We start from the raw sequence: 26,492 nt of genomic DNA, 5'->3' as shown, positions 1-26,492 counted from the left end.
TTTATCATTTAAAAAAAAAAATGGTTGTTATTGGTAAAATTAAAATAACGGGGGAAAAAGTACGACCTTGATGCATTTATTTATTCAAACGTTTGCTCTTGTGGGGATAAAAGAGAGCTCCGACAGACTTATCACGATTATCACAGTTTCTTAAATGGTCGCGTTATAGCAGACTTGTGAACGGCTGAATCGGTACATAGAGACATTGAGAAAAGGTATCTTATTTTATTGTGATATTTTTTGTAATAAAAGCAGAATCTGAAAGATTTAATTCTCTTAATCAATATCGAACTACATTAAATAATTACGACTCATCAATTAGTAAATTGTTTAATTTTAAAATTCATTCATGTTATAATTAAGTAACGTCATTGTAGAGCGGGAAGTAGGAGAAAAAATGCGTTAAAAAAATGACCAGTCAAACAGTATGTTCATACAACCTTTTTAAATACTTTAAATTGTTTCCTTGTACTTAAGTATTGTTTAGTAATGATAATAATAATAATAATAATAATAATAATCTTATATATCCATAAGGAAATCTGAATTACAATTACACCAAACAAAACATTGGTAACCAAAATATACATTCACACCAGACTCACTATAAATTTACGCGTGAAATGCTTATATCGGATAGTAAAATTGTATTAAATGATTTGATTGCCAGGGTAACAGTTTTTGTGTCTGTCTGTCTTTGCTATCGGTGTCTCGTATCTCTTTTGTGATAGTAAAATCACAAAAACATGACCCAAAATAATTAATCAATTAAACAATTTCTAAAGTTAATTTGTAAAACTTTTACTTAATTTCCCGAATTTCCGTTTACTTTTGGATATTGTATCTAGTAACCAATGGCGTCACTAGGCAGGTGCGGGGGGTGCGATCCGCACCGGGTGACACACACCTGGGGGGTGACACCCAAGTGGAAAAGAATTGTACTTTGGAAAAAAAAACAGACAACTTAGACGAAAATAATGATTAGCTAGAGACCAAACATACTTTGATCTATCTATTTTAATTTACTTTATGTTTGGTAGGCCTACAAATGTCCAAAATGCTAAGTGTAGAAAATTGGGAAGCAAACGTTGTCTTTCGTCAAAGGACAAAAAGTCGGTTGCACTTGCATCACAATTCTTTCGTATTTTATTATTAATCAAGCAAAAACGTCTTCAATGCCAATTATTATAACTAGAAACTTTCCCCATGAACTGCAAGATTGATTCAATTGTTGTTTTTTTCAAATAAGACTTTTCAATGCATCTTCAACAACGCGATTTTTAAGTCTTCTACTATCTTATGACAGAACGGATAAACTTCTCTCGACTGACGTACACTCGTACTATCGATGTATTTTACGTGAACAGAACAGGCCTGCTACATGTCCTCTTCCTAAACACGAATATGATGAAATGACGACCAAGCCCATTATGCATGTTATACTGCGATGTTTCTCAAACTGGGAGGAATGGCAAATTTGGAGGCGGAGTACCGTTCAAAATTATTTTTCAAGGGTAAACCAGCATTATTAGAATGACGATAGACTAACAAATGTTAAAAGTTGTATTTTTGTTGTAGTAATTAATCAACGTCCCAATATGAACCCAGTCAAATGTCTTTCTTAGGCCAGAAATTCTCACAACTGTTCAATGTCGTTCTTTTGACGACTTTTGTGTGACAAAAAAAAAAGCTCAGCAGTGTAAGTTCTTACTGAACAAGAAAATGATCCAAGACCATCACGCCCACTACAGACATACGTGCGCTATGTGTAGCTGAAATATCGCCAGTATAACAGTGTTGACCAATGTTGACTCCTTCTTTTTTAGACTTAGCTTGGCTTGCGACTTTGACTTTTTTTAAACTTGAATGAATAGTGCGCTCTGATCGCATGAAGATAATTCAATATCGGAACGTCCTTGCCTGTTATATTTTAATCTTTTTTTACACGGTCTTTGCATACTATGAGAAAAAAGCACTGTGTAGACGCCAGAAAAAAAAGAATTATAAAGCCCAAAACGCAGAAAGGCGGCAGGCGAAGCTTACGGAGCTTCCCCTATATATTTTCGCTTAAAGGAAAGGGGAGATTGATTCCACTCTTATGCTATTATCAGGAAGAATATTTTGGAAGTCTACAAAAATTATCTACAAATCAACATTTACGAAACCAAAGGCTCGACGGACTAGCTTTTAATGAACATTCACTTCATACATTTCGATTCTAAACATAATCTATATTATAATGTAGAATGTGTGGTGTATGTATGTATGTATGGATGTATGTATGGATGTATGTTACTTATAGACATCAAAACCGCTTGACCAATCTTGATAAAACTAGGCAGGAATGTTCCTTGGGTACCAACTTAGACCGTAGTGTATGTATTGTAGCCCTAAAACAAACTTAAGACCCTCAAAAAAAAAATAAAGTTGTCCGACTCTATTACAGCTATAGTATTTTATGGATCTAGACCATGTCTACAATGTTGACATGAGAAAAGATAGAAAGGATTTAGACCTAGATCTAATTTTAAGAAATACACTTTGCGCAGACAGTTTTTTAATTTGACACATGAAAATACTAAAGAAGATCCATTGATTTCGTTATATACTAAAATTAACCTTCAATTTTGTGTTTCAAAAGCATTTTTTACATAAATTAGTTCCTTATATCTGTGACTACAGATTTCCTGACGAACATTCTTTCATTAGACAATACCGTAATGAATCGCGTACTAAATATTAATTCGTTTAATTGTTTACTTTATAATCCCATCCCTAGATCTAAAACACTAATTCAACTCTAAGATGATAAAACTTCTCTTCGCACAGATAGTTTTATACTTTAACACATTAACATATTAATTAAAGTCCATTCATTTCATATTTTGATCAAATAAACATTCAAATTTGGTTTTCTAAAGCTACATTCGTTTACGAAAGCTGCGAAGCCGAGTTGAGATAGGCCTAGATCTATATTCATTCATGAATCGCGTACTAAATATAATTTCGTTTAATTGTTCACTTTATAATCCCATTCATTTAACAAAGCTATCGCTCTTTTCGTTTTTAATAGATAAGAATGTATCGACTTTGGGTAAACCCATTTTCGCAAACCTAATTTTATTTTCGTAGCGAAAGAGAAATAACGTGAAAGGATCATTAGCTACGTTTAACATACATCTAAATCCAATCCACTAGATTATCCAAAAGCATTTTTTACATAAATTAGTTCCTGATATCTGTGACTACAGATTTCCTGGCAAACATTATTTCATTAGACATTACCAAATGGTTACACATTAATTAACACATCTGTCTACTGAGTCTATTCCTAGGCCTAGGTCTAAATCTCTTATTGAACTCTAAGATGATAAAACTTATTTTCGCAAAGATAGTTTTATACTTTAACACATAAACATACTAATTATTGTCCTTTCATTTCATATTTTAATCAAATTAACATTCAAATTTGTTTTTCTAAAGCATTTTTAATATATTCGTTCGCTGTTCGCTAAAGCTGCGTAGCCGTGTTGAGATAGGCCTATATTCATTCATGAAAAAAAGTTCACGCATGCGCAGCACAGAATGAACTCAATAGTCTATTAAAGCCAATTTTTAACTCTAGATTAGTGTAGATTTAGATCTATGTCTACCTCAAGATCTACTTTATACTTTATACACATGAACATACAAAATTTAGTCTATTCATCTCAAATTTTAATCAAATATATGTAGGCCTACAAGCAAATGTTTTAATTTGAAAAAAAAATGGATTTAAGCCTATAGCTTCATTCACACTATTTTTACATTGACACAGTCGCTTTACTTATTACATTATTATTTCGTTTAATTGTTTACAAAACACTCTCAGTGACTACATCGAAAGTAATGCGCAAATAAAGACCCGCGGGTCGCGGGTAACATATGTCTAGTGTGAATATAAAAAAAAAAATTACCGAAAATTGTATCATAATTATATGTCTTTAAGTATCTTTTCTTTTTCATTCTTAAAAGCCTTCTGAAGCCCATTGTTGAAGCCTTCATCGGTTTCCCCATTTAGTTACATTTCTGACTGGGTTTCTAGACATTGGTGTACGAGTTCTTATAACATTTCATATAATAAAATTATTGTCAAAAAAAAAAAAAAAGAAAAACAAACTTTCCACTACGTCATTTGGCTTAGTAAGACTAAAATATTATTTTTCAACACGAGAGAGATGACGAGGGATACTTAACTTTGCACATGAGCTCCTGTAGTCTTCGCGAAATGTAATAGCAATTGAAATATTGGCTAGAATGTCGGCTTGAGGAGGCTTGAGTCGAGACTAACCTTTAATGTCGCAACCTATTAGCAGTGAAGACCATCGGCTGGTTGCCACGTCACTGGTTTGTAAGGCGAGGCAACAGCTATCGGTCTCATCCGCTCACAGGTTGCGACGTCGCAGGTCAGTGTTGATGCCTTCTATAACGACTGGTCTGGCTTGAGTCATGAGTTAGTATTCAGCTCGTTCCCTCTTTTTTTTAATGCTTTGAAAAACATTACTTTTAAATTCACCCGATTAAACCTTTCATTCTCTCCCCTTTCCCATTTTCCCAACTGGTCCAGATAAGTGTTAGGATTATAACGGGTTGAGAAAACTAAAAGCATGTAATATTATAGCTTTTATATAACGCTACTTTCATAGCATGCTCAGAGCGCCTTGGTCAAATCTTATTTGTGGACAGGTGGGAGGAGGGGGTATCTAGGAGTTGGTTTTCCGTGCTGCTCAGTAAACGCAACTCTGCCCGAGTCGGGTGTCGAACCTCGCACGAGGTAGATGACAAGCTAAGTCGACCACGCTTAATAGCGCTAAACAAAAACAATTGGTACAGCAATTTCTAATCGCGCAGATTTATTGTTGCTAGTCTAGATCTATTACACATTTTGTTACATGCCTGACTTATTAATTGATACAACTAAACTTCGTATAAGCTTTGTTGTTATTTTTTAAGTATTTTTTTTCTATTTTAATTATTTTACATAATTCAGATGAAATAAAACTACTAAGTGATAGATGACTGATTTATGAATGACCCTCATAGATATATAAGTAAGATATTATGTTTTCCCCCACAGATACCAATGCACTAAATGCAGTCTTATTTTATTCGAAGATATGGATTGATGTTGATGGTACTTTCTCTTAACTGATGCAACTTTTGTTTTATAGCCACGGGCGTAAATATTCAAGCAATGTTACTGTTTATTATCCTATCTGTGATGACGAGTTTATCGTTGGTGACGTGTCAAACTGACCAAGAGTGTAAGTTAGAGGTCGTCAACAGAAAGGATTTTGAAGAAAAAATAGTCATATATTTAAGCGAGGACAGCAAATCTTTGCTTATTGAGTACAACCTGACTATATCCAGCAGAGGAAACATAACCGACTGGAACAATATAGCAGACTCTACGTCAATTGAACCTTGGAGGTACGTTTATAACTTAGAAGAAGCAAATATAAAACGAAGGTACATTTAAGCAAACCAACATTTAATATAATACGATTAATATAATATAATATAATATAATATAATATAATATAATATAATATAATATAATATAATATAATATAATATAATATAATATAATATAATATAATATAATATAATATAATATAATATAATATAATATAATATAATATAATATAATATAATATAATATAATATAATATAATATAATATAATATAATATAATCCTATACTCTTAAGCGATCAATCTTGTATGTATAGATGTATAACACCAGTTGGCCGAGCCTCGCTCGGTTGAATAATTTGTTGTGAAAATATATTTCCGAAAGCTGGTTTCGTGTTCTTTTAGTTCTAAATGTCAATGTACATGGCGATTAGAAAAGAAAGTCTCTTAAGTCCCCATACAGAACACGCGTAGGACTTAATCATTTTCTTTTTTAAGTAACGTTTGTATTTCTTAAGATAAAATACAGTCTAGAAACCTGCAGCTCGCGTCGAGTCGTTTACATTGCACGTTTTGCCTAAAAGTATTCAGACATGAATATTGCAATCAAGTCTTTAGTACGAAACATTAAGTGATGCAATATCTCTAGGTTAAAACATGGACCTTTTATTACTTTTAAAAAAATAAAATGATAGAAAGACTTAAAAACATTGCTTTAATATTCTTAAGAAGGATTCATCAAATCAATTTTCGGACATCATAAAAGTCGGAGCAGTCAATGAATTCGCATACGCTGCAGCATCTTTTGTTTTATCTATAAACATTAAACAAACATTAAAAACAAACAACTGAAGTCATGTTCCAGAATTCACCCAATAAAACCTACTCATCCCCAAAGATCGCCGTTAATAGACATCTCCTTAACATGGTATATTCACTTCACACATCTATTAAGCATGAATATACTATTTGCAATGTTAAATGTCAGAATGTAACCATTTTAGAAGTTACACTGCAAAAACTTTCTTCCAAGCCAATAATAGCCCAATAGTTTTATGCAAAAGATGCATTGTAAAATTACATTGAAAACAAACAGTACGAAAAAGAAACTCTTCAGATTGATTGTTTATACCAGATCGTTCATTTTCGTAATTACAAAAATATATCAGTTATATAAAAGGTTACAAAGACAGTTTGTGTGGAAACAAAAACTCAAAATCGGCCCCCGAAGTGGTCCACCCAGGCAGGTAAAAAGGCAGGTTTCAATATTTTCAGAAAGAACATCAGAATGAATTTCTATTAAAGACAAATGACAAAGAAGAATGGAGAAAGAAGGTTGACAGATCTTGTGTGGTGCCCCAGCGGTCCAGCTGACCAAAGGATAGGTGAAACTAAATCTGAAGTTGTATGTGAACCTGACCTAACTGATGTCTTATAATAAATATCTCATTGATCTAATTGTTTTGTAATGGGTCAATCTCTTATTCAAAGCTTCAAGAAAAAAACATTTCCTTAAAATTTTTTTTTTAATTCCTTTAGTTAAGTGTAGCGCTGCAGTTCAAGCGATAATATAAAAACTTTGTATAAATTGTTGTTTTAAATAATGCCCATCTTATATGCATTCTAAATAGATTTTTTCTCTTTAAAAGTAAAAATTTTTTTGTGTAAATGTAGAAATTAGTATGACGGAACTTACTTAAATTAGCAATATAATTGTAAAAAAAAAATTGACAAAAAATCTAAAACCGTTTGCATAAATGTGTTGAAAACATGGTAAAAGTTCTTCTCCCCTACTAAAAAACCTCCCGTGTTTGCTACCATTAATAGCGAATAGTTGCAAAAATGGTGTATTTTTATGACAAAACATCTTGCATAAGTGATTTAAAAGGTTAGATTTTTCTCATATAGAAAAGAAAAAATAGTCGTTGCATCAGAACATTGAATGGTCTAAAATATTACGATGTCGGATTTTCACTATCTTTTTAAGTTTACGAGATCTAAACGGGACGGATGGACGGAATGGACGTACGGACAGACATTCCACACAAAACTAATAGCGTCTTTTTCCCTTTATGGGGCTGCTAAAAAAGCATATTTAAAAAATGAGTTTTAAAAAATTGGTGTGAAACCACAAATACGGAAGAGGCTTTCGACAAGTCAGTTTCGTAACGACCCTTAGCTAATCGACATGACAAGTCCTTAAGTCCTTAACACGAATATTAGTAGCTATATACAACCAACAAGCTACAAGCACCACAATCCTACTTCACTATATTCGAGATGCTTACTTAAAGCATGAATGCTTTCGATCACTCACATGTAAGGTTCTGCTTATCACTTATCTGAATACGGCCAGCGTGAACACTACATGATTTTCAACAGGTAGTCATAGGGCTTAGAAATTCCTGGCAGTATTAAAGTTCGAATGACTGTGCTCCACTTAAAATGGCACGAGACTCTGGTAATTAAATTTTGTTTTAACTTAAATAAAGTTAACAGAAACTACTGGTATATGTAGGCCTATAATTTCCTTGCTCTCATAGTGGCATCATAATAATACGTGTATAACGAAAAAATTTGACACACATGGAAAGGGATACAATCTCTTGCGTGTTTCTGAAACATCCAACCGCCACGCCATTTATTGCAAGAATTCCAAAATGTGGTGGCGCAGTGTAAAGATAAGTGACTTATATTCTTCTTCTTATAAATTACAGACGTTAATCAAAGAGAAGATGACTACTTTCTACGCGTGTCCCTGATAAATCTGTCATAAATGTTAATCAGTGACTTCAACTCTGCTAAGTCGTAGGTTTTCCTGGCTGATTCAGGCAACCTATTCGATGCTCTAATGCCCTTTTAGCATTAGAAAAGAATGAGGTGTCCAAAGCCTATGAAACAAGAAATGTATCTTTATCTTTATGTCTTTCTGAGTATTTTATTGGGTATTGTTTTTCTATTTGTAGACAGTGGTTCACTGTTTTATGCATTATTGTTACTATTTTTTTTTTAAAGTCTTCTTACTTGAGGGGTCTCTAAATTTATTAATTTAAGTAAAGGTCTTACTTTAATCAAATGTGAATATTCGTTTGTTATGAATTTCAATGATTTATTTTGCGTCTGGTCCAGTTTCTTAATGTTTTATTGAATTGAGGGGTCTCAAACAAAGAATACATATTATAATATTGGGCTAACCAAGGTTAAGAACATTTTAGTTCTATGTAATTGTTTGATTTGTATAATTATTCGTTTAATAAACTCCAATCATTTGTTCAAGTTTTAAATATAATATTGAGGTTGAGCGGCAAAGTGCTTGGTTTCCGAACTTGGATCCGGGGTTCAAATCCTGGGGAAGATTTTTAATTTCTGGATCTTCGGGCGCCTCTAAGTCCACCCAGCTCTAATGGGTACCTGACAATAGTTGGAGAAAACTAAAAGCAGTTGGTCGTTGTGCTGGCCACATAACACCCTCGTTAACCATAGGCAGAAACAGATGACTTTTACATCATCTGCCCTATAGACCAAAAGAATTCGAGGCACGGCCAGCTTTCTCACCACAACAGGAATAACAACGCAATGGTTAATTGACTCCGAAAAACGTATGTGATGAAATGATCATAAAAGGTTCATGGGGTGTCTCGGATATGGGGTTTGTAAAATAGCCTATTTCTCTTTCTTGACTTAAGGAAAAAAAAACTTTCCTTTGGTAAAGGGTCTCTAAGAGTTTGTCCTAAAGACTTCATCTCAGCAAACCACTAAAATTTAATACGAAGCACTAATTTTACGCACCCCTTTTGAATAATTTGCCTCTCAAATGAACACATATCAAACAAACAAAAAATACTTTTTTTTTCAAAAAAAAAAGACGATACTTTTTTTTTAACTTTTAGAGTGATTCTTTTTCTATTGTTTAGAAATAAATGTTAAATAAAGAAAGCAAAGACAATCAGGTTTAAGTTTTTTTTTTCTTTCAGATGGTTTCGAGCTAAAGGTGATGAAATTATAAGGTTTCTATTGATATACGACAGAATTTTTTTAGGGTCTGTTTTTTTTTACAAGATTTACAAGTATTTTCCAGTAGATCTTGTTGATCACCCAGACGGCTGTTTACAGAATATTAGTACCACTGAGACGTCATCATTTATAATGAGAGCTTTAATTGAAGGTAATGAATGTTTTTAATACATAATTTTGCATTTTTTCAAACCATTAGAATAAAATTTGATAAAAGCCAATATATAATAGATGAAACGTTTAAAACAATTGAGGATAAAATGCTTGATAAAGACATGCAAGCTACATAAAATATTTTTTCTTCAAGAAAGTTATTGCAATCTGTGTTCGTACAATTGTGAATCTCATGCATAAAATTGATACGTTGATTTTTCTGTCAATGTGAAAGTAGAAAATAAATGAACATGCACATTATTTTATGTAATGAGCTTTAAAATTGTGGTATACATAATGAATACAATTAGGGCTAAAAATTATGTTGGTATTAATTCTATATATATTTTTTAAAACAATTATTAACTTTTCAATGAATAATTTTCGTTATTTTCTTTTTGTTCTATTTGAATTCTATTTCATCGGTCTTTGATTCCTTAATGAGATTTAAAATAATTCTAAATTTCATTTGACATAAAAGAGAAGTTAAAATTAACTTTAACTAATAATATAAATTTAATTAAATATTTTCTTTATAGATTTTGGCATACGATTTGAGGATCTACGAACCTCTTCGAAACTGTATAAGGAACCATTTATTTGTACCACACGAAGAGACAATGGAAAAACATATAAATGGTAAGTTTACAATAAAGAATACTGGATCGCATTTATTTTCGACCGGATCCGGATTTAGCCGGATCGTAAAATAAGCTATCCAGAGCCGGATCCGAAAACAGTGCCTACTGTTTCTTGCTAATAGCACGAGATATTTCGCAGAACTTTGAAATTATATAACTAAGTTAATAGTTTTAAAAAATTATATATTCATTTAAATATTTGAATTGTATCTCTAAATGTGAAGAAATAAAATTGATCTGCATTTGTTAATATATGGTAAATACAAATTGGAAAGTGATAAAACTACTGTTGTTTGAATTATGAAAGTATAAAACTGAAGAATGTAATAGTTCTAAAAAAATGTATAAATGAATACCAACTTATCGAAAACGCATCATTTAGAACTGAAAACTACCAAGCATAACTGTTGGGGTTGGTTTTTTAGGAACCTGACGTTCTCATAAAATAAGTGGTGAGTGCATACACTAGATAATGGAACAACCCTTTATTAAAAATATTTAATGTAATAATTATTTTACAGTGCAATAAAAAGATGATACACGTGATGATAGTCAATTGTTGCAAACATTTGTTGATATATTTATTAGAAATACTGTAGATATAATACAATAAAACAAATGTTGAAAATATAAACAAAGATTTTAATAACCATTTCAAGCCAATCATAGTACAAAAATAATCATTTCCAGTATCTACTATCAACCACAACACTGGCCTAACTCATACATTAGATCGCGACCATCAGTAACGTTAAAACGTAGGCTTTTACTAATGTGGGGCATAGAGAATCTATTATAAATAGCAAAGACCAGTATTTTCCAAACTTTTGTCCTTAACGGAACACTTCGAGCATTTTTAGTATTTAGCGAAACTCTTTGATTATTTTTGGAGAGATAAATTCACGTGGTGGCCTACTAGTTAATTATTCCAGTAGTTCGTGAGATACTTATACAGGCATTTTCGGAAACACTAGCCTATGGTAACAAAAAGATGTGAATACGTCAAAATAATTCACTGCATTCAGAGTGCAGTGCATTGGCCAGTCTCGATTGATATTGATTGACTTTAAAAAAAATTCTTATGTTTGTGAAACCAATATTCAGTTCTCGAGGAACACGATAATATCATTATGACTTGAATAATACTCAAATCTAAATAATAACTTCAAGTTACATGTTCTTCAAAATAAAATAAAACCAACTTCACGCCCAATTATTTGCTGAAAATCAAGAGCTCAATATATCATTGGCTTCAAAAAATCTCTCTCTCAGAGAGGAAGTTTCTTGTATTTGTCATGATGGGCATAAAGATAATTTATAATACAGTTCTATTAATGCAATAAGTAATTATTTCTAGGTGAAAATATTTGATAGTTAAAATAATTATAAATATTGAAAACTTACAGAAAATCATATTTGTTGTTTGTTTGTTTGTTTTTTTGGCGGCCCTTTACGTTTGACATCCACTTAGGATTGCACCTGGGGCATCGTGCTCCCTTTGTTCCACCTGGAATACGCCTCTAATATATCTGTTGATCTATAAATTCGTTTACCAGGATTATTTTTCGGGAGGGGGGGGGGAGGGGGAATGTGTGGGTGTAAAAAATATTTTTTTTAATGTTACATTCATTTGTGTTTCAGAGAAAAATAATCTCTCTATGTCTTATTCTGGAAACTTTGTTCCGTTTTTCCCCCCACATTTTTACTTCATTCTATGTTTTTAAATTACATATAAACCCCTAAATGTTTCGATTATTCATTCTCTTGGTATAATGCATACTGGGTAAACGACTACGATTGCTATACATGAATTTGACTATATTTTAGAAATACATGTTTATATATTGATTTTTTTTTTAGGTGTTGTAAGAACGACCTACATAACGAAATAGTTTGCAATTCTGTTCAAGAATAAAGCGGTTACCTTACCATTTTATATGTGCTTGTTGCCATTGTGATTGTTCTTTTATATTTAAATGGTTCTTGTTTAAAAAAAATACACAAGTAAGTTCTCCCTTTACATTTTTATGTGTTTTTGTAGTGTATCATGGGCGTAGCCAGGGGGGGGGGTTCTTGGGGTTAAATCCCCCCCCCTGAAATGAAATCCCCCCCTGCGGGGGGGAGCGAACGTAATTAAGTGTCTGATTTTTGCTTTCATTTGGTTTATTTTAGGTGAGATTTTAATACTAAATCATCACTTACCACAGCACAGCCGAGGCAGTTTTGAGTTAAAAATCCTCTACCAGGGGGTTTTGAGTTTAAATCCCCCTACCATGGGGGTTTTGAGATTTTAAAAAAACCCTATCAGGGGGTTTTGAGATACAAATCCCTCTACCAGGGGGCTTTGAGTTTAAAAACCCCCTACAGAGGGTTTTGAATTTTAAACCCCCTACCAGAGGTTTTTGCAGTTAAATCGCCCTCTTCTATAAAACAAAACAAAAAAATGCAAACAACAATCCCCAAATTCCAACAGCACAGTTGAGGAAGATTTTGATTTTAAACCCCCCTACAAAATTTACGATAAACCCCATCTTCAATATAAAAAAAGCAAATTACACACTCAAAATTCTATGAGCGAAGCCAAAGGGGTTTTGAGTTTAACCCCTCCCCCCCTCCAGTTGGGGTTTGAAGCTAAAAAGTACCTCTTCAATATAAAAAAAAAGGCAAATTACACACTATAAAATCTATGAGCGTAGCCAAAGGGGTTTTGAGTTTAAATCGCCCTCTTCCAGATGGCTTTTTCTTTAAAGTTTAAAACCCCTCCAGATGGTTTTGAGTTTAAAATTCCCATACAGAGCGTTTAGAGTTGAAAACCTCTCTCTTCAATATTATTTTAAAGCAAACTACAGTCACCAAATTCTAAGATCGTAGCTAAATAGGGTTTTGAATTAAAAACAAAACAAAAAAACTCCAGACATTTCTTAGTTTAAAACCCCTCAACAGATGATTTGACGAAAAAACTTTACTTTTCGATATAAAATCTAAAGCGAAATACAGGCATGTAATTCCAAGAGCGTAGTCAAGAAAGGATACAAATTTGCTTGGCTTGGGCTCCATTAATTAAGTGTGAATAGTCTTCTGCCGAAATTGAAAATCATTAAATGTGTCTCAACAAAGATGGCTAAGACAGATTTTAGGAGTCAGTCATAGAGATCGGGTCTAAATCAAAGAAATCATATGCCGAACTGGGAGTCGAATCCTTAGTAAGGTTGTGACAGAGCGTCGCATGAGGTTTTGCGGGACATGTTCTCACACAAAATGAATTACGCAAAATAAGAGTTGTGGAAACAGCTTGCCGGAAAATGCGCCGAAAGGCGCGAGAGGGTGTAAGTCAGTAAGAATAGCACATTAGGTTTTTGAAATAAAACTTTTTAATAGCAAGATAATGCACTGTAGATACCTCAGAATATGCATTTTGTTGGCTTTCAATACCAGAAATAGTGCTCGGCGGTAGGGCTTCGCCCCGCGATGGGGGAGCGCTGCGAACTTCCCCAGACCCACTTGCTAGCAAGGGCGGGGAGTCTACAATAAACAATAAACATCTTCCGAAAGGGTCAGAATGTAATAAAGATTAATTATGTACACACACACATATATATATATATATATATATATATATATATATATATATATATATATATATATATATATAATTTTTTTGCGGGAGGGGGGTCGGGGGGGGGGGAATCCCCCCCCTAAACCCTCCCCGAAAAAAAATCCTGGCTACGCCCATGTAGTGTATAATGCTTGAAGCATTTTGGTTATCATTAATTAAGAGACAGATATTTTTCTTTAGATAAAACATTTAACGTAGTTATAATTAGACATTTAATGATTGTCTGGTTGTGTGGTTTGCGCTTGGTCTGTCGTGTCGACCAAGCAGGTTTGAATCTCGCCCGACGCAAATCCTCAACATGCTGCTGGAGGTTTGGACTAGGATATAAAATCTGAAGGAACATCCAAAACATTTGAAACGAAAACAAAGCCATTTAGCGCGTTTGTTCTAAAGATGTCTATTCATATAGCAAGTGTAATGCTGGATTCGACATGCCTTTGTATGTTAGAAATGCACCCAAACTCAAGAGCTGAATATATCAAAGTAGACAGGAAAAATATCTATGTAAAACAAAGTACAAAATTATAAATTAGATTGTTGATTTTAGCAAAGTTCCCCCCCCCAAAAAAAAAAAAAAAGTAATTTTGGAGTACTCGGAATATCTGTTTCCATGCTGATTTCAAAAAAAATAACAAAAAATGATTGAATCTGGCTTAGAACTCCATGTCTCTAACCTCCTTGATAGAAGGGTGACATTGTACTATTCAAATACTTATTTTTAAAAAAAAGAAGGTTTCAAAGTCAATTTTAGTTTAAAAGTTTAAGTGAACGACAAAATTCTCTCTATTTATAGATTATCTCTCCTTAGCTTTGTTAGGCACTTACACGCCGTTTCTTATGCAGATAAATCAAACAGAGGTAACAGTCGATCATTGCCCACAGGGGAATGCAAGAGGGTGCACTTGCGACCCCCCTGGATTCTGAGTAGCCAAATTCTAGCCATTTTTTTTTTAACCATCAAATCAATTAACTTCTACTTCTAAGTAGTATCTGAACAAGTAATAATTCCACTGGTTAATGTAGTAGTATATATAAGAAGATCAACATAGGCGTATGAAATGGATGGCCAACCATGAACCTCTGAATTCTGAGTAGCCACATTTTAGCCATTTGTTATATTTTATAATATAATATAATATAATATTTTATAATACATCTTCCAGATCTGTTTTGTTTTTATTAAGTAGATGTAGATTTAGTCAGAATCCAGATGGGGGGGGGTGCAAGTACACCACCGTGTACCCCCCCTGCGGGTGCCAATGCATTACATTTGTAAAGATATGCTATTATTGTAACTAGAATAGGCAAATTTCTATTTCATGTCCGACCATGTACGATTTATTCTAGGCTTGCAATTTTTTTTTGCTCTATAAAGGATGTCATATATTCTATAGCATGTTAGTCCTGACGATTTGTTTATATTTGCACAAAGCTATGGTTACTATGAATGCCGCAAGGTCGTCTTTCACAAGACATTTCTGAATGTAGATTTAACAGAAGGCAAGAGATCCGCTGGTCGTCCACTGCTAAGAAATATTGATGTTTGCAAACGCGACCTAAAGCTCCTCAAAATCGACACCAACAGCTGGAAAAAAATGTACCTATTAAGAGCGAGCATTACAGGAAGGTCCTGGAATGCATATACCATACACAATAATAGTAGAAAAAGGGTGAAAGCAGAAAGGATTGGCCTCTTTAGTCACATAAAAAGTCTCGAGACGTTAAATGCCACAATTATTTTTTTTTATATTTAGTTAAGTTCTAAAATATTTTTTTGCGCCAATTATCTTTCGATAATGCTATATTTTCTTTAAACAAAAGTAGAGTCTTTCGGAGTTGCGGTCTGTGTCAGCGCTCGATAAAACGGCATATTAAACACGTCCACCAGTTTACAATAGAAGAGATACAAAAAAGTTTTTCACATGCCACCAGTTGAGTCAAAACGTTGACTTAGGTCAACGGAGCACTGGTAGCAGCAAACCCCCCCCCCCAAAAAAAAATAAAAAATATCCGAGCTACAGCATCATGAATGAACTGCATTTGCTGGGTATTTTAGTGATGAAACTGCAGATATCTCAGGCACTGAGCAGATGTCTTTGAGCGTTCGATTTGTTGATTGCGATTGTATTCGACTTAATTGGTTTAGTTCCTGAGGTTTAGAGAGACGCACTTCATATGTCTAACGTCATTGTACAGTCTAGACATGGACAAACTACTCGGCCAAAGCTGCCTAGCATTCTTTTTCCGTAACTGTCCCTAACGATAGCGTTGTGTTAAATTTACATCTTTTGTGAGAGACACAATGAACGGAAAATTATGATTCCATTTGAGCTTTAAGTCTCAACTTAGAGATCTTTGACTGTTCGTCGCATCTTAAAATAACGACTGCAAGTGAAACCAAATAAACTGTACAAGTGAAGTAAATGCCTCCTTCCATTAATCAAGAAGATCCTTAAGACTTTTTACGGCGCAACTATACGAAATCTGCTAACTTATGGAATAACTTGTTGGCAAGGCAACGCCTCATCTAAACTGTTGCGACGTCTAGAAAACATCATTAAAAAAGCATCAACAATTACACTCACAACATTACCACATTTAAAGGAACTTTATGAACAAAGGTGTCTAAGAAAAATCGAAAAACTCTTGGAAGACAACGGCCACCCACTCCATCAGAACTACGTCAGGTCGTCGCGAAGTGGGCGACTGCTGTCAATCAAAACAAGAACAGAGCGGTACAAAAACGTGTTCGTATCTCACTCGGTCAGACTATTTCAACGCCACTCGTTGATCAGGAAACATGAAAAGGACCAAGATACCTGTGTGTAGTCGCTGAATGAACTCTTTATGTTGTGTCTGTTCTATTTATGTGTATGTTTCTGTTGTGTCCTTGTAATCACAACACATTTCTGTAAGGATCAATAAAGCAGTCTTAGTCTTAGTCTTTATGTTTTTGATTTGTCTTTTCATTACCTTTAATTATTCTTCTGTTCTCGAGCCAGTTTCCCTGGTGCTGCAGTCTATCCAACTTAATAACTTAACATAGTAGTTGCTCAACAGCACATCAGCAGTCACATTAATGGCATAATCAAAAACCAACTTGACCATCCTAAGGAACACGTCAGAGATGTCATCTTGAGGAAGGAGAGACTGCTGGCAGAAAACCTTGATACCTGATATTGAGTGCTGCTGCCGAGAATTCGCAATTGATGACACATTGAGAACAAAAAACATGTTTGGATTGTAGGAGTTATTACAGAACACGCTTTACACCCTTACATATCCAAGTTCGTAAGTTTATTCATTATGTCTCGCTTTTCGAGCAAAAATAATCAGTTCAACTTGTTTTTGTTTTCAACTTATAACGGCACAAGAGCTGCAATGCAAAGAAGAATATCAGAACTGCACAATAAGAGCTTGTCCATTGCGACAAAAAGCAATTCATAAATAAAGTTATTGACAGTTTCTGCAACCACAGTCAACATTTGCAGTTTTGTTTGATCGAACGTAGGCAAGCACGAGCCTCAAGGTAAATACTTTGTTCACGTGTTTAGTTTCCCTTTTTTTTTATTTCATGAAAAAAATATTTACTGAGCATTTAATATCGATTAAGTATGAGGGCCCGAATTGGGGCAGTTCTTTTCTTTAATATTATAACAAGAAAGTAGAAGATACCTTGAGCTATGGGTGGCAGCCTGCACCCACCTGCAAAAAATCATGCGGGCGTCCATAGGTAACACGCTAATAACGAACCCATATATAACAGGCGAAAGGCCAACAATATAAGTTAGTCGACGCTGATAGTGAATGTCAAATAAGCTTTATAATAACGAAGGGAACCGTCGAATGTCTTCAAACTTAATCTTTACGTTCATAAAAAGCTCCTTTTCGTAAAGCCGCCATAAGTACTCTGTTTACATCTGTTTATATTTCGCTATTCTTTTCCAAAACGTATTATATAAGATAAGATAAGATAAAACCTAGTCTAGTTTTAATAGTCGAGTCATTGTCTCTAAATTTAAACTTCCCTTTTTTACGAAACAAATAACTGATTTCTAATTGTGCCATAACAGCTTAATATATTTTCTACTTAAAATATTGTTTATAAAATTACGACTTACTGATTAGCTATTTTTTGTTATTTATTAATTCATGTGTCGTTTGGAAAAGTTGTGCTAAATTTCAACTTGATCCGAGAAAACGAAGAAGAAGAAATAAAACATAACAGATTCCCTCAAGACAGAGTGAATTTGTATACGTTTTAAAAATATTAAAATTTTTGTTATTGATATGATATCCCAGTGTATTAATTGACGAAAGTCATAGGAACCGCGAAATATAAATAAATGTTTCATTAACAAATTCCTTGGTAAAGACAAAAATTTAAAATATTACAATTGCTTCTGGAATAATTGGAAATACTATTTAAGATAACCGTGCTTTTGTGGCCGATCATTTGTAACTTTCTTATTTAACTGCATTATAACGACCCTCTTCCACACACACACACAAACACGCACAATTAAAACACATAATACTTTTAAATGAAACGCCTCTCACCCAACAGCATACTTTATGTCCCTTGCTCAGATTTGTGTATATTAGCGTAAAAGACACTGACACTGATCTTGTAAAGGAGAGCTAAACACACGTGTTTATTGATAAACATGGACCATTTCTGAGCCAGAATGCTAAGACGGGATATTGATACTGCATGAAGGTCACATCTTATTATGGTCTGAGTTTGTTGACATGGAGAGAAATGTCAATTAGGCTGCTGAACCACAGAACACACCAATACAAGTGTGACCTTGATGAATGTCACGTAGCTCCTCATTATCGATACTTAATATATATATATATATATATATATATATATATATATATATATATATATATATATACATATACATATATTATATTGTTACAAATGAACAGTGACAAGTAGAGGTCAACGTGTGACCCCAGCGAGATGACACAGCAGCCAGTGTTCTCTGGATTCTACGCGTATAATCAAAGACAAGATGTGACGTGTCCTCACGTGTTATTGCAGAGGACGAACAGATCTAAGAAGGGGGGCAGTGTTGCGAATGAACAGTCACTACGAGTGACCTCGGCGAGATGACACTGCAGCAGGTGTTCTCTGGAATTGACATGTATAAACAACGACAGGATGTGACATTTCCTCACGTGTTATTCCAGAGGATACAAGCAGTGTTTGTGCAACTTTGGAGAAGTGATTAGGGACTCTATATAAGCTTATTGTGAAAGTCAGTCGTGAGTGAGTCGTCGGTAATGTTGTCTACTGTGCGAGACAGTAGAAGAGAAATGTGTACGACTCGATGCAAGTTAACTAGGGTAGAGTTAACTGGAGTGGACTACTGTCGTTAGAGTCTATACAGCGAACTACAGTGGACTTGAGCCGTTACAGTCGATACAGTCAATGTAAGACGTGTGCGGCTCTGATTTGGTAGACTTGAGTACGACTTGGTTCAGCTTTGGGAGACCTGGAGCGACACTGGGAAGTGTGTCGTTGGTCTGTTCTGTGGAATACGGCTCGATGCAAGTTGAGAAGAGATGAATTGCAACGAAGTGAAGAGATGAATTGCAACGAAGTATAGCTAACTGTGAACTGACAGATATTGTACAGTCTTTTACGCTACATGTCACAGTAACAAATTGTTAGAGTTAATAGTCAATAAAGTTATATGAAGCTGAAAGTTTAGTCGCCAAGTTCTTTACAGTGTTTTTATTTGTGTGCCTACTAGTACATCTAGCCAGAAGATTCAGAAATACGTAACAATATATATATATACTTAGCAACTATCAGTATCAGGCCCAGACCGAAAGCGGTATGTGGCCTTTGAAAAACGAGCCAGATGCCTATTGATGGTCTGAAATAAACGAACCCATACAACTACCCACTATAAAATACAGACTGTAGTGTACATTTAGGAGCTTAAAAATTAGTTCAGTATACACGTATATATTGTAAGTCGACAAACAAGTTACAAAGATTACTTTGTAGAATCAGTAAATAAATGCTGATCAACGTTTATTCATCAATGAGTGATGAAAGTTTAAAACAATAAGGTGGGAATAAGTGAAATAAAATAAAACATAGGTAGACTACTAATAATTTTTTTTGCAAAATGTTCACTATATAGGTATTTAGTATTTAATAATCATCTAAGCAAGTTATTCGCATCCGGCTTGACTTTTTATTTAACTCTACTGTCAAATCCAGATCCGGTTGGTAATCAAAAATACTGTCCGATGCACCCCTAGTATACAGAAAGGAACATCGCATACTTTTTTTTGTGCATCCTCCGACTGAACGTCATCATTCCCAACAACGAACTAATAGTTCGCCACAATCCTTTTTAGATTCCTCAAATTAATGGCAAGTAAAGCATATTAAGGTAAAAATTGTAAAAAGTTAAAGCTTACTAAGACTAACAAGTTCACGTGCAATTTGTTGATACTATACTTCAAATGACATTTTACTATTTTAATTGTAGCACTTCGCATCTTACTAGTTATTTCATCTCATTTCACATATCATTTTACACAAATTTTACTTAATCTCATTTGTTATTTTATTATGTTATATTAATTAAATCACTGTTAATGTTTGAACCCTTAGCCCTAAAACCCTAAGCTTAACTCTAACCCTACCCCTAATTGCAACCTAATTCATATACTAATCTTAATGGCTAGAATAACACTTTTCTCAACTTAAACAGTACGAAACATTAATGCGTAACCAACGTAAAATGCGAATTTTACACATTAACGGAGCGAACTGAATCCTCTGCATATTTCATAAGTAATCTGTAGATTAACTGATTTCGCACTTTAGCGGTAACATATATAATTTAAAAAATTGTTAGTGAAGTATAATATTTATAGACAATAATCAACATTTGTATTATAATAACAGATGCACTAAACAATTTGGGAACAAATATTTGACTACTAAACACATAGCTAAAGCTTTTAAATAGATCACTGTTTCTGTTTTAATATGAACTTTTTTGGTTTGTTATTTTTTGTTTGTAAAATGTTTTACATGTTTGGGATGTTTCTAAGTGTTGAAGACAATCCACATCCTAGTCCAAACCTCCCTCAGGAAGATTGGGGATGGCAGTGGTCTACAAAACAAAACGTAAAATCGAGACAACCAAATTGACAGTCTAGCGCTCATACCGCACAAGGCAACCACCCCAACTTATAAGACAGAGAAGTTTTCAATTATTAAAATCAGTTCATTTGATTCTACTCCACAGAACTACATCAAAATTTGTTGGCATAGATTCGGATCCTCTAAATGATTCTTCCATACGCATTGTTTCTTTAAATTTTGTTTCTAAAAATGATGCTGGCAGCAATACTGATTCTCCAAATGGTGCTTGCAGCAATACTGATTCTCCAAATGATGCTTGCAGCAATACTAATTCTCCAAATGGTGCTTGCAGCAATATTGAATCTCCAAATGGTGCTTGCAGCAATAGTGATTCTCCAATTGGTGCTTGTAGCAATAGTGATTCTCCAAATGGTGCTTGCAGCAATACTGATTCTCCTAATGGTGCTTGCAGCAATACTGATTCTCCTAATGGTGCTTGCAGCAATACTGAATCTCCAAATGGTGCTTGCAGCAATAGTAATTCTCCAAATGGGGCTTGCAGCAATACTGATTCTCCAAATGGTGATTGCAGCAATACTGATTCTCCAAATGGTGATTGCAGCAATACTGATTCTCCAAATGGGGCTTACAGCAATTATGTTGCTTACACAAATACAAATCGCTCAATTCTAATAAAGTTAAACTCATATTATGAAAATGAAAAACCGTTGCCATTCGACATACAAGCAAAAGGCTGTTGCTTTAATGACAAGGTAAGTCAAATTCTACCTAGACACGTTAATAAAACTAAAAACAGCAACACAATAATTATAATGATTACATGTTTTCATAGTCATACTTTACACAATTTTAAATTAATATATTTAGTTTCGAAGTTAATTATACAAAAATTAACCCATAACTTTGTAGTCCTATTATGTCTGTAGAACAAAATTCCCCATTCAGTACAGTGAAGTTGATGATAAGATCATTTGTTTCTTTGGCCAACGGTTAACTAGCAGGGTGTCATGTGACCAGCCTTTACTTTCCTCAACTAATGTCAGTTTGATGTGACGATACGTTTAAAGCTCACACAAGGTATCCCTCAGGTCCAAGCATTTATTTTTTTTAAACTTAAATCATTTATTTTCCCTAACTCCTTGAATCAATCACTAAAATGCCACCTCCACCATTCTCCGATCCAACCCTCTCAGACATTTTAATCTTATATTTTACCTTTCCATGTTGTGACATATGCTAAACGAAACTTAGACAGGAGTTAGTTGAACACCAGACAAGGACATGCCCCTTCTCCCATTGACTGGACCAAGGTATACATATGATGGACGGAACTCTTCCCCTCCTTTATCGTCAATACGGGCAGGTAACACTTTTCCCGGTGACTTCCTTACCTCCTCTTGGGAGCGTTTTATTAATTCAAGAGCCCTCCTCAGATACCAAACTTTGAGAAGTTTCCCTCGTCATGGTTTACACTGTCCAGTGTCATTGTCATGACAACTTTCCTCGCTGTGGTCAGGCGACAGTGTTATCTCCCATTATTTCCCCTGCGCAAGAAGACAAAGAGACGCATCCCCCAGCGAACAAAATTCTTTGGTCTCTCGATTCAAATGTCTGCACAATGTCCATCATTGGAAATCATTCATCTCAGATCCATTAAAAATTTTTTCTCTTAATGGCGACGTATGATCTGTTACCTCACATCATTTTCCTCTACCCTCTCTCTGCCATTTTCTGTTGGCGTTTGTAACTCTGGTCTTTCCATTTCATTCCTTTTCAAGACCTGGTGGAAAGAGGACAATTCTGCTGTCTCTGATTTCCAGACAATTTGTCCCTTCTTCTTGTATAGGTGGTGTGTAACTTAGTAAAGTGCTTGAGAACCACTTTACTTATTTGTTAATAATTTTATGAATTTTAAATATTTTGCTATCCTGGACTGAACTTTCTTATACACTATCTCTAGTCCGTAAAGGCTTCGATCATAGGACCATAAAATGCAGGGTTAGGGTCCCTTGTCCAACGACAGCCGTTGACATGTGTGATATTCCTGAGTCATGTGTGTCAGAAGGTCGAAGTTGGACACATAACCCCTACCTATCATTCCGCCACTGGAGTTATAATTGTAATATATAAAGCAGAAAGTAAGGCGTATGTATGTATGCCCAGCATAGAAATCAAAACCGTTTCACCAATCTTGATAAAACTTGGCATAAATGTTCCTTAGTTCTTGGCGGAGACAGTAGTGTACTTTAATGTCCCTCCCACAAACGGGCCCCCCCCCCCAAAAAAAAAAAAAGCTAGATTTATATCTTTTAAAGAAATAAACTTTTAAATAAATCGAGTAAACGTGCTATCTACTTTTATTTTCGTAATGAAAAAAAAAAAAACTTGAAAGAAACATTAGCTAAGTTTTTCATTTTTTATTTAGATTAGTAAGATCTAGACCTGGTAAATATTTAAATCTTAAATATTTAAATCTTCGCGCGCCAGCGTTAGCGCGCGCGAAAAATAAAAGCGATACTAGATCTATCTCGTGGTAGATCTAATAGGAATAGTCCATTTCCAGGCATTGACGCACTGATTTATGATCAGCAAGAACTACTTTTTTTTTTTTTAATTAATTTTTTTTCTGCTATAGAGGGGGAAATGCGTATTTTCCGATGATAAACCGTACTCGCGTATTTTCGAGTCCGTTAGCGTACAAAATACGCAAGATTCGTACTTGTAGGTTACTCTAATATATATATATATATTATGGGCGTATCCGGGGAGGGTTTGGGGTTCACCCCCCCCCCCCCGAAAATGAAATCCCCCCCCCTGAGGGGGGGGGATCGGAGTTTAGTGACTGATTTTTTGCTTTGATTTTATTTATTTTAGGTGAGATTTTAATACTAAACCATCACTTGCCCCAGCACAACCAAGGGGGTTTTGAGTTTAATTATTTGAGCAAAGCCAATCCAATTGGGGGTTTAAACCCCTCTTCTACAGATGGCTTTTGAGATGGTTTTGAATTTAAGATCCCCCTACAGAGCATTTTGAGGTGGTACAGCGCGCTAGCTGCACGACTAGGAATTGTTGTTAACTTAATAACAAACTAATAGCCTATCATTGAAAAAGAGCTATATTATACATTACACCATGACATCTACCTCATATGTGCAATATGTCAAACGAGCGATTTTAGATGATCTTTTTGTATTAATTAGTCATTGAAAAAAAAGATTTTACAGGTATCGAGATTGTACTTCGGCAACGTCTGTTCGATGTCGCAGCACAGTTACCAACACACTATTGCCATTTTCATTTAAATGGAACTAGAATGCAAGTGTAAATCTACCTAAACTAAACTTCTGATTTAGCATTCTTAAGAATTATATCTAGTAGATCTAGATCTATAATATACATTTGGAATAATGTAGATGTAATTTAGATAAGATTTATGTAAACAAGCCTACATTCACTGGCGGATCCAGGGGGGGGGCGGTAGGGGCGATCGCCCCCCCCCCCACTCGGCCGACCCCCCCCCCCGGGGGGGGAGGCGGACGAACTTTAGTATAGGATTCACACAATTTGTATACGAATTTATTACTTATGTTAAAAATATATACAAATTATTTATATTTCAACCTATTTTTAGATTATTTCGCCCCCCCCCCATCTAGTATGTTGACCGATTTGGTGGGGTCAGGAGGGGGCGATGGTATCAATCCCGCGCCCCCCCTACACTATCGAGTGGGGGGGGCGGTCCAATTTGTTTGTAGAAATCACAGCTTGCTAACAAAATCAATTAAATATCTATATTATTAAAACTTATTATTGATATTTTAACCGATATTTATGTCGTTCCCTGTTTGCCGATTGGTGGGGGGGGGGGGGGCGAATACCTCTACTGCCCTTCCCACCTAAACCCTTTGAGTGGAGGGGGTGGTCCGTTTTTATGGAGAAATCATAGTTTGTGAACAAAATTAGTTGAATTAATATATACATTTTATATTATGTCGCTCCCTTTCTGGTATATTAGCCGATTCGGTGGGGTGAGGGGGGGCGATTGCATGTACTGCCCTCCCCACTCTAGCCCTCTGAGTGCTGGGGGGGCGGTCCTATTTTTGTGGAGAATCATAGTTTGTGAACAAAATTAGTTGAATATCTATATAATATAAACTACGTATTGATATGTGACCCATTGTTTATTATGTCGTACCATACTCTAATCTCAAATTGTATCATTAGTAAATTTAAATGAAAGATGGTTGTACCAGTTGGGAGGGGCGATACATGCAATCGCATTTCCCCCATCGGAAAAATCAATACTTTTTCTTTTTGTATTATAGTTAAGAAATTACAAAATTTAAAAAAATCTGTCACTAATATAATTTATATACACTATAAATTAAATTCTTATATCGAGTCGCCCCACCCCTATTTAATGCCAAATGCAATATTTAGCAGAAATTATTAAAGAAGCTAAGATTAATCGTTTTCAGTCTACCGCCCCTCCCATTTCCAGACAGAGTTTATTTATATAATTTCACATGAATTTATCATAATTATTTTAAGAAAGACTTTGCATTCAAACGAAATTTTTCAGTATAAAAGTCATGATTGAGATGAGTTCTAAACTCAAATAATGTTTTCATAGTCGCCTTTTCCCAACCTTTACTCAATCTGATATTTTTCTAGTTAAATAAATTTGGGACTATAATTCACAATTTATACTTATATTTTCTTAAATACTATTTATCGAATAATTTCTTTTTTCGGCGGCGATCCTCAAAGCAAAAAGCTAAATATGTGGGGTATCCTATCTTTTCAAGGAACAAATCAGTTTTATTTGCAATGTATTATGGGCCTATAAATTTATATTAGAATATTTTCAAGGTCCTTTTTAATAGTATGAATAATGAGCTGTAGATGTCAAGAGAATGCGTTTCTGCAGTGAAGAATGCAAGAAAACGCTTTTGGCGTAGGGGCTTCGCCCCGAACTCCTTTGATGAAAATGAGCTGTAGATGTCAGAAGAATGCGGTTCTGCAGTGAAGAATGCAAAAAAAAAACGCTTTTGGCGTCGGAGCTTCGCCCCGAACTCCATTGATGAATAATGAGCTGTAGATGTCAGAAGAATGCGGTTCTGCAGTGAAGAATGCAAGAAAACGCTTTTGGCGTAGGGGCTTCGCCCCGAACTCCTTTGATGAAAATGAGCTGTAGATGTCAGAAGAATGCGGTTCTGCAGTGAAGAATGCAAAAAAAAAACGCTTTTGGCGTCGGAGCTTCGCCCCGAACTCCATTGATGAATAATGAGCTGTAGATGTCAGAAGAATGCGGTTCTGCAGTGAAGAATGCAAGAAAACGCTTTTGGCGTCGGGGCTTCGCCCCGAACTCCATTGATGAATAATGAGCTGTACTTGTCAGGAGAATACGTTTCTACAGTGAAAAAAACAAGAAAACACTTTTGTCGTCGGCGCCTTATAGCTCTG

The 26,492-nt window shown here is 34.7% G+C and overlaps 2 protein-coding genes across 2 annotated transcripts; both read left to right on the top strand.

Moving 5' to 3' along the window:
* Window positions 1-362: 362 nt before the first annotated feature.
* LOC129926001 (uncharacterized) lies at window positions 363-26,302 on the top strand. The gene is made up of 6 exons (XM_056027621.1): window positions 363-1,514; window positions 5,211-5,469; window positions 9,427-9,617; window positions 10,159-10,258; window positions 12,121-12,264; window positions 21,166-26,302. The coding sequence occupies exons 1-5, from the start codon at window positions 1,448-1,450 to the stop codon at window positions 12,173-12,175; spliced, it is 672 nt and encodes a 223-aa protein (XP_055883596.1). The 5' UTR covers window positions 363-1,447; the 3' UTR covers window positions 12,176-12,264; window positions 21,166-26,302.
* LOC129925777 (uncharacterized protein DDB_G0287625-like) lies at window positions 19,540-21,976 on the top strand. Its single transcript, XM_056026276.1, has 3 exons — window positions 19,540-19,547; window positions 21,166-21,775; window positions 21,950-21,976. The coding sequence occupies exons 1-3, from the start codon at window positions 19,540-19,542 to the stop codon at window positions 21,974-21,976; spliced, it is 645 nt and encodes a 214-aa protein (XP_055882251.1).
* Window positions 26,303-26,492: the final 190 nt, after the last annotated feature.

The sequence above is a fragment of the Biomphalaria glabrata genome, chromosome 4 (assembly GCF_947242115.1).
Source record: "Biomphalaria glabrata chromosome 4, xgBioGlab47.1, whole genome shotgun sequence".
NCBI lineage: Eukaryota > Metazoa > Mollusca > Gastropoda > Planorbidae > Biomphalaria > Biomphalaria glabrata.
Note: the sequence above shows the minus strand (reverse complement) of the source record. Positions and strands in the feature narration are given on the sequence as shown.

Bases quoted from the DNA above. Each gene is read 5' to 3' on its own strand.
- LOC129925777 (XM_056026276.1), top strand. The intron at 21,776-21,949 runs GTAAGTCAAATT...TTATGTCTGTAG, and splicing joins GCTGTTGCTTTAATGACAAG to AACAAAATTCCCCATTCAGT.
- LOC129926001 (XM_056027621.1), top strand. From the start codon at position 1,448: ATGTTTCTCAAACTGGGAGGAATGGCAAATTTGGAGGCGGAGTACCGT. The intron at 1,515-5,210 runs GTAAACCAGCAT...TTTGTTTTATAG, and splicing joins TTCAAAATTATTTTTCAAGG to CCACGGGCGTAAATATTCAA. The intron at 5,470-9,426 runs GTACGTTTATAA...TTTTTCTTTCAG, and splicing joins ACGTCAATTGAACCTTGGAG to ATGGTTTCGAGCTAAAGGTG.